This window comes from Gossypium raimondii, chromosome 5 (genome assembly GCF_025698545.1).
Source record: "Gossypium raimondii isolate GPD5lz chromosome 5, ASM2569854v1, whole genome shotgun sequence".
NCBI classification, from domain to species: Eukaryota; Viridiplantae; Streptophyta; class Magnoliopsida; order Malvales; family Malvaceae; genus Gossypium; species Gossypium raimondii.
This window is the reverse complement of record NC_068569.1, coordinates 16,406,639-16,416,014: the sequence shown is the minus strand read 5'-3', so window position 1 is coordinate 16,416,014 and position 9,376 is coordinate 16,406,639. Positions and strand designations below refer to the sequence as shown.

Sequence of the window (9,376 nt, the reverse complement as noted above, 5' to 3'; positions counted from 1 at the left end):
GTAAATAGTGTAATACATAATTATAAAAAGTAAAAGTAAAAATAAAACATAAAATTTAATTTTACTAAGCTTGTTCCTTATTTTGAAAAGATAACATGAGCCAATAATCAAGCTCGGCCCTCGGATCGTCTGGAGGTACGGCCGCTCAGGTTCCAAAGTTGAAAGGGGTGCAAAATGTTGTTTTTCAATTTTTAAAGAGTCTCAAATTTTATATTTTTTAGCTTTTAAAGACCCAAAAATCTTTTTACCAACTTTTAAGGGACTTTAAAAAAATTCTTTAACTTTTAAAAATTTAATTCCCATTTTATTGTTATGCCTAATATCCTAAAAATATCGAAAATAGGGCTGCCAGTAGTTATAAAATTAGAAGAATTTTGCAGTTTAGGTTAGCCACATTCCTATAACATCATTACATGATGATTTCAGATCTGCAAGTTTGATACTTTGACAACCTCTTCTTCTTTTTTTCTTTTTAGTTAATTTACATTTTTTGGGATTATTTTACCTTTGTTTATCCAATTTTCTAAAGTCAATTTTATTCATGAGGAATGTACTAGTTCCTAATTATTCTTGAAAACCTAATGTTTGGCATATCCTTCTAATTCAATGATATGTATCCACTATCCACATACATATAATGTGCTTTTGCAGACATTTTCTATAAACTTAATTTGTTTTTTGGTGGACAAAGTTATTAAAAAAGGAGTTAAACCTTAATTTTAAAAGGGTACATAATCATTAAGTCAATTAATCTTATGTAAGTACCGGAAGAAAAATAAGGATCAATTGTATGAGAAAATTTATCAGTGGTGGATCTTAAGATCAAATATTGGGAGATTAATAAAATATTAGAAAAATTAGGAGTTTAATAAGATTTTTAAAAAAATTAAAGTTTAATTAAAATTTGTGAGATTAAAGAGATTTTTTAAAAAATTTAAGAAAATTTAATTAAAATATTTTAAAAAATTAAAAGGTATAATGAAAATTTAAAAAAATTAAAATTTTGCAAAATTTTTTGGGTACAAGGCCACTAAGCCACCGTAACAGTCCCCTCTGGAAACTATCTACCTATATATGACATAAACTGAAATAGAAAATCATAAAAATGCCAATGAAAATGGAATATGTCAAACTTGAGCAACGATCTCAAGTCCATAAATAGCAGCTCTTGCATTCCTCAAAGAGTACAGAAAACAAACACAACATATATCATATTATCACCTCATTGCTCTCTCTCTCTCTCTCTCTATATATATATATATATATCTTAGTTAAGGCCATCAAAGAAATAATACAAGCTCCTCTTTCTCCCTTGACTAAATGAAACATCAACTTCCCACCTACGGTGAAATAATCACCATCCTTAGCATTGATGGAGGTGGGATTAGAGGGATCATACCAGGAACCATACTTGCTTTTCTTGAGGCTCAACTTCAGGTACAAAATATATGCTTTAATTCTTCCATATTTGGTTTTCGATAAGATGAGCCATGTTCCTATTTGAACTTCTAAAGTGGCAATTTATGAACATTACTGCATGTAGGTACGCATGCATTTCATAGTGAGAAACTGCTGATGATTTGCCATTTCTTTTTACTAGAGACAGTGTAGCTGGCTAGCTATGTAGATAAATGCATTTTTGACCCTTTTTATCTATTAATAAGACCTGTTGATTGTAATAGTTGTTTGTTTTACGTTTGGTTATTTACAGAAACTGGATGGTGAGGAGGCGAGACTTGCTGACTATTTTGATATCATTGCTGGGACTAGTACCGGCGGCCTAGTGACTGCCATGATAACAGCCCCGAACGAGAAGAATCGTCCTCTTTTTGCTGCAAAAGATATAAAGGACTTTTATCTTGGACACTGTCCTAAAATTTTCCCCCAAGACACGTAATATTCATATATAGGCTATATAGAAGCAAAATTGCAATTAAAGTAGTGTTTTCTCATTTAATGTATTTACGTGACTCTTTTCGTTGGTAATGTCAGATCGCCATTTGCAGCTGCTGCAAGTTTGATGAAAACTATGGCAGGGCCGAAATATGATGGTAAATATCTGCATAAGCTCTTAAGAGAAAAGTTGGGAGATGCAAGATTGAGCCAGACACTGACCAACGTTGTGATCCCAACTTTTGACATCAAGCAACTCCAGCCAAAAATCTTCTCCACCTATGAGGTACATTTAGCTTATTTGTAGTCTGAAATGAAGGGAGAGTAAGAAATGCAAAGGTTCATTATTGAGTTGTTTCTCTAATCTCTGGTCCTTCATAATTAGCTGAAGATTAACCCTTGGAAAGATGCTTTGCTCTCGGATATATGCATTGGAACCTCCGCAGCTCCAACTTACCTACCAGCTCACTATTTTAAAACCGAAGATTCTAATGGTGTAGCAAAAGAATTCCATCTCATTGATGGTGCTGTTGCTGCAAACGATCCGGTACTCATTAATATTTGTATAATATATTTTTATTCGTCTCTTTTATGAAATGAGATTTGTATTACAAGTAATCCTATAATTAAATGAAATCAATAACATGCATGTTTACTAATCCTTCCAGGCTTTAGTTGCTGTAAGCGAAATGACCAAAGAAATCGTTCGCAGAGCCCCTAAATACTTTCCAATAAAACCAACAGACTATTCTAAGTTCGTGGTTATATCTTTGGGCACTGGTTCAGCCAAATCGGAAGGGAAGTTTGATTCAGAGAACTCTGCCAAATGGGGAATTTTGGGATGGTTGAGTAGTGAAAACTCTTCTCCATTGGTCGATGTTTTCACCCAAGCAAGCAGCGACATGGCTGAATATCACCTTGCCGCTGTTTTCCAAGCCTTTCAATCTGAAAATAGTTATCTCCGTATCCAGGTATATATAGTTATATACATATATATAATCCGTTTACATGTTTTGACTCGGAAAAACTAGATTTAACTCATGATTTAAGAACAAAAGCAGGACGATACACTAGAGGGTCCACTTGCATCTGTGGATATTTCTACTAAAGAAAACTTGGAGAATCTTGTGAAAGTTGGAGAAGATTTATTGAAAAAACCAGTTTCAAGGGTGAACTTGGAGACTGGTAAATTTGAGCCCTGTAACCAGGGAACAAATGAAGAGGCTCTCATAAGGTATTTACTACTATAATTTTCGAATTTTCTGCATCATATTATCTGATTTTCATACCAATCTTATGCATTATCTTTACCTTCAGAATGGCTAAAGTGCTATCCAAGGAGAAGCGGCTTCGTGACATGAAAGCACCACGTGGAACAACTGCCACAAAATTAAGAAATGCATCTAATTGTTAAACTGCACATTTAGTTACCATTTAGTCAATTGCATATAAATCAGGTGGACTCGCCAGCCTTGAAAATCCCGACTTTGTCCTTCAAAATATTGCTGTTTTCTTTGAATATTTGTGTATCTTTTTTGGCCAAAGCTGTTTTCTTTGAATATAAAAGTTGCAAAATTTGCTTCTTTCTTTTATATACACAACTATATATTATAATTCTTTGATACCTGTTGAAATAGAGCCAATTCCAGGCCCTCCCTTGGGCCGACTTGAAAAGCAAGATATGCTCGAGTTCAACAGTTCGTTCCTGTCGGTCCAATTTTTTAATGACTCGAGTAATTGAAGTCAATTTAATCTGAGTCTCTAATTCAAAATCTAAAAAAGTTCGACTTTATAAATTATCATAATAAATATTAATAATTAATACAATTTTATAATATTACTTAAAATAAAAATAAATGATAATTCTTTATTTTTTGAAAATGTATTCATAAGCCTTGCATATTTATATTAAAAATTATTAATAGGAAAAGTAATTAATAACAAATTTTTATGTTAATTTATAAAGTGAAATAAAATTTTAAAAGTATTAATTTAATATAAATTATTTTTATGACTATAATTATATATGTGTAATAAATATATAACTAATAATTATTACCATCTATAAAATTAAACTTTAATGATAATATGCTAATATATTATATAACTATTACGAAACCAATCACCTTACTTCACCTTAAACCGATATACTAAATTTGTATATTACTAATACATAAAATAATAATATAATGCATGTAATTAATAATATAATATAATATAATATATAACTATTACTAAAAATATTAACACGTATATAACTATTATTTTCATATAGATTATAATAAAAGATATAAAATTACATGATATTGTAATGTTTAATTATCGATACATATATATATATATAAACCATTAATATATTTTATGATATGATATAATATTATATAATATAGTAATAGGGCTAACTTTCGTAAGTACTGAAAAATATAGAGACTTAAAGCATTTTTAACTACTATAACAATAAACAATAATATACAATAATAAGTAATATATAGTGTACTACTATTATATATAACTATTATTATAATATAGATTATAATAAAAATATAGTATTACATGATATTATAATATTAATCATTTATGCATATATATATACATGTATATAAAATATTAATATATGATATGAGATAGCATTATATAATATAGTAGGAAGGCTAACTTTCAAATGCATAAAAAGCATAGAAACTTAGAGCAAATTTCAACCACTATAATAATAAACAATAATATATAATAATATGTAATATATAATGTATTAATATTATATATAAATATTATTATATTATAGATTATAATAAAAGATAGAAAATTACATAATATTTTAATGTTCAATCATTGATGCATGTATAAAATTATTAATATATTATATTCTATATGATATAGCATTATATATATAATATAGTAGGAGGGTTAACTTTTAAATGTACAAAAGTATAGGGACTTGGAGCATATTTCAACCTTGTGTAATAATAAACAATAATGTATAATAATTTATATATAATATACTACTATTATATATAGCTATTATTATATTATAGATTATAATAAAATATATAGTATTACATGATATTATATAATATAGTAGGAGGGCTAACTTTCAAATGTATGAAAAGTATAGGGACTTAGAACATATTTCAACCAATATAATAATAAATAATGATATATAATGTACTACTATTATTTTATTATAAATCATAATAAAATATATAGTACTATATGATAATATAATGTTTGTCATTGATGCATATGTATAAACTATTAATGTATTATATATTATATGATATGATATAATATTATATAACATAATAGAATGGCTAACTTTCAAAAGTTCAAAAGTATAGGGACTTAAAACATATTTCAACTAATATAATAATAAACAAAAATATATGATAAGAATGAATATACATATGCACTACTCAATTATTATAGGATGTGATATAATATTATATAATGAAATAATGTAGTTTATAAGATTTAATATAATAATCATTATTCTATTATTGATTATAATAAAAGATATAACATCAATAGTTAAGTGTAATTTATCATATTGTTTATAATTATAACTAGCAATTCATAGAGTATTATGAAAAAATAACACCTTAATAAAATATTGTTTTTAAAATTAGATTTAAAATCGGGTTTTAACTTTGAAAATTGTATTTAGGTATTAAGTTTAATTTCATTTTATTTGTAGTTGAGATTCGGGCTATAATTAGTTTATTTTGAGTTTGGGTAATAATGAGTATATTATTTGGGTTTTAGAAGAAATATTCTAGAATATGAGTATTAAGTTAATCTGAAAAACAAAAAGTTATTCAATTGTCAATATAATATAATAATTAACAATAAAAATTAGTTTCATTAATTCATGTAATATCATAAAATAATAAATTTTATGTACAATAAACACTTTAATTATTTTATATAAAATAAAGTTAACGAATGTACAATAATTTATGTCATTTATAAGATAAATTTGGATTGTGTTGTGTGAAACGAATTATTACATTAAAAATTAAAATCTATGCCAAGCTCAAATAAATTGAATTGAACTAAGTGAGGAAGCCAAAATCTAATTCAACCTCAAATTAATTGAATCCAACTGACTAAATTGAGCAAATAATATACAATTTATAAATATACCTGCTGGTAAGTTCTTTCTTTATTGGTGCCAAAATAACAAGATTGGTATGCCACACCCATCATAAAGGCTTGTGAAGAAAAAAAGAAGGAAAATTTGTATTGGCAATTAAAAAGGATGCATATCCAGTTGATTTATTTAACGTATGAGAAACGTACTGAATATGTAATACAGTTTTGCAAGTTAATAACATCTAGAATCGGAATTGTTTATTATTAATTAAGGGTGAAGGGAGGTCTTGAAGAAAGTCCAAATAGTAAATTTGGTTTTGAGTGTGAAAACAAGAAAATGAGATGGCGATATACATTGAATTTCGATGATCAAAAAGTTTTAGACCAATCAAAAGTTTGTTAATTTATTTGTATCAATACACCTTGTCTAAATTCTTAAAATATAAAATAGTTAGGTTTAAGGTACCCGAAAGAAATAATTAGGTCAATAAGAGAGGAGAGAAAGATTAAAGAAAGAGTTATTTAAAATGGTTGAGTTAACCAATTTCAGTATTTTGTTACAACTGATAAAACGTCAACGTTTGGATTATTATCATAAGGTTCAAAACTGCGTTGTATCATTGTTATTTAGTTACTATTGATACAAATGAAAAAATATTGTATGAAACTATGATTTCACGTCATCTCCATCTCTTTTCAATAAGAGAATGATAAATCAGATTTTTTTTTCTAATTTTAGCATTTTAATTATACTTAAATTTTTTTTAAGAGAAAAAAGCTGAAAATCAGAAAGAAAATCTTATTTGTCATTATCCTATTGGAAATGAAAAGTGATAAAAGATAACGTGAAATCTCAATTCCATAAAATCCCATCTTTAATAAAATATATTTTCATTATATGTTTGCTTACAACAATACCCCTGCTGCACACGATCCTTGTCCTCAAGGATAAAATGTAGGAAATCTCTACTGCAAATCAAGGAGTGTAACACCTCAATCAAAGCCCTATTGCCCTTTTACCTATTCTTCTTTTCAATACTCCACCTACCTCTTTCACCATAGCGCCATCAATACCCACTATTCCTCATTTGTATCTTCAACTGCAAAACAAGGAAGGTAGAGTGTACCTTTGACCTCGCTCAAAACTGTACTTTTATTCAACCTTTTCTACCTTAGCCACCACAGGATAGGTCTCGATGAATTTGGTTGCAAGCTCCTAACTACTCTTCACAGATTGTTGCTTATAAGGTTGCAATTTCAAATGCACCATATCCCCCACATCAAACTCTCCTTCACTTTTCTTGTCAGCCATAGATTTCATTGGATCTCGGGCTCTTTGAAGATAAAATTTTAACTTCTTCATAGTTGCTTCCCTTAACTATAAGCTGATATCCACAATTACTACCATAGAAGCTCCACCCAAATAGAGACAATGCAAGGGTGGATCTTGACCATACAAGGCTTCATATATGCTGTTATATGTTTGGTTGAGTCCTAGGATGTGGTATACCACCACAAAAAAATGAAATTTTTTATTGTCACAACTATATTGTCACTAAAATATTTAATTGTTGTAGTGTCTCTATCTTGATATGCATACCAAATAATCTTCCAAATACATGTTTTACCACTTTAGTCTACTCGTCAGTCTTAAGATGATAACTAATGGATAATTTGAAACTAGTTTTCGATCTCTTAAAAATTCCTGCCAAAAAGTGCTAACAAACCATGCTAATCTAGCAGCTAAAAGGGGAGTTTTCGGATCGTTGACCAGTGAGCACTCTACTCCATTGGTGGATATTTTCATGCAAGCAAGCAGTGACATGGTGGACTTTCACATTGCCGGATTTTTTCAAGCCCTTCATTCTGAAGATAGTTATCTCCGAATTCAGGTTTAGATTTTTGTTCAAATCATACTTGGTGATATTAAAAGAAAATTGTCTCTTAAAAACATGTATGTATGTATGACTCAAGGGTCAAAATCATACAGGATGATACACTCTCTCAGCAAATGTCAACTGTGGATATTGCTACCAAGGAAAACCTTGAGAATCTTGTGAAAGTCGGACAAGAATTGCTAAAAAAACCTGTTTCCAGAGTGAATTTGGAGAATGGTCAATTCGAACCAGCTGGCACGGTAACAAATGAGGACGCTCTCATCAGGTATACACTCAACTTTTTCGTTGCCTGTTTCATGTAGGTTTTGTTTTTCTTGCTTCACACATAATAATCTACAGATTAGCAGAAGTTCTTTCCATGGAGAAGCGGCTTCGCGACATGAGATCACCTCTTGGAAACTTTGCGATGAAGGAGAATAAAGGATGCGCTCAGATTAATAACACAATGACCTAATTTAGTTAGTTTTAAACGTAGGTGGTCTCCAATGCAAAGTCAAGTATAATTGCTAGTAGTTAATGATGACGATCTAAGTTGACCGGTAGACGGTTAATCCCATACCAAGACCCGCCTTTATCAAGCCATTACATAAGTCGAAAATGAAGTGTGTCATTTTCAACTCGTTTGATCTTCTTGCCTAGAATGGAAGTGTTTTTGCAGAGGCAAACGTGAACCAACTCCTACTTATATCATTATTAGTAATATTACAACGTTGAACTTGTCATTTCTACATCTGTAATGACATAATTAATATTGCTGTGCTTGAAATAGAACCGATAAAGATGACAGTATCTGCATACGTAATATAGCCACCATTTTTATCTAATAAGGTGGTTGATGAAGTGCAGCACGCTGCATACGTTAGCTGGAAAATGTTTTACAAAAAGAAAATGTTAAATGTTAAAATAATAATGAGAGCAACAAAGTCAAGAGAAGGAAATTTTTAGCCTTTTTTTGCTAAACCAATAGTAATATCCATTTATCCGACGTTAAAGTTAACGTTAAGACTTGGTTCCTGGCCTAATCTAGGTGTTGGTAGATGCCCTTTCCTAACCTTTAAATAAAAGAATAATATGTTTCAACGCAATTGAACTCATGTCCTCTTACAATAGCAATAATACCGATGTCAATCGAACTAAAACTCAATTGGCAAGTTTATATACAAATTAAATAATGTTTTAGTTAAAAGGTTAAAGTTCATAATAATCTTGATGCAAATCTCATTATGTGTATTTTTTTATTAATTTATATAAATATAAAATGACAACAATATCCCATATAATCATATAACTTACTTTGTAAAAAGAATATTTTTAAAAAAATTCTAACTAAGATATTACTTGATAAACTAAAAATTGAGTGTTGAAAAATAAATATTGAAAATTTAAGTGTCCTGAAATTATTTGATATATTAATTAAATTTAATTACTGAATATAATTAGACTTTTCTATAAATATATATTCTAAATTCTAAATATATATATTCTATATTTTATCC

The 9,376-nt window shown here is 28.8% G+C and overlaps 1 protein-coding gene across 2 annotated transcripts; it reads left to right on the top strand.

Moving 5' to 3' along the window:
• The first annotated feature begins 1,293 nt into the window (after positions 1-1,293).
• LOC105769284 (patatin-like protein 2) lies at positions 1,294-8,546 on the top strand. Of its 2 annotated transcripts, none has more exons than XM_012589809.2 (7): positions 1,294-1,437; positions 1,712-1,893; positions 1,993-2,179; positions 2,279-2,440; positions 2,562-2,864; positions 2,955-3,127; positions 8,220-8,546. In XM_012589809.2, exons 1-7 carry the CDS (start codon positions 1,321-1,323, stop codon positions 8,332-8,334), a joined length of 1,239 nt encoding a protein of 412 aa, XP_012445263.1. In that variant the 5' UTR covers positions 1,294-1,320; the 3' UTR covers positions 8,335-8,546. The 2 variants fall into 2 exon arrangements, with proteins under 2 accessions (XP_012445263.1, XP_012445262.1); XM_012589808.2 differs by lacking the exon at positions 8,220-8,546 and adding an exon at positions 3,211-3,373.
• The last annotated feature ends 830 nt before the right edge of the window (positions 8,547-9,376 follow it).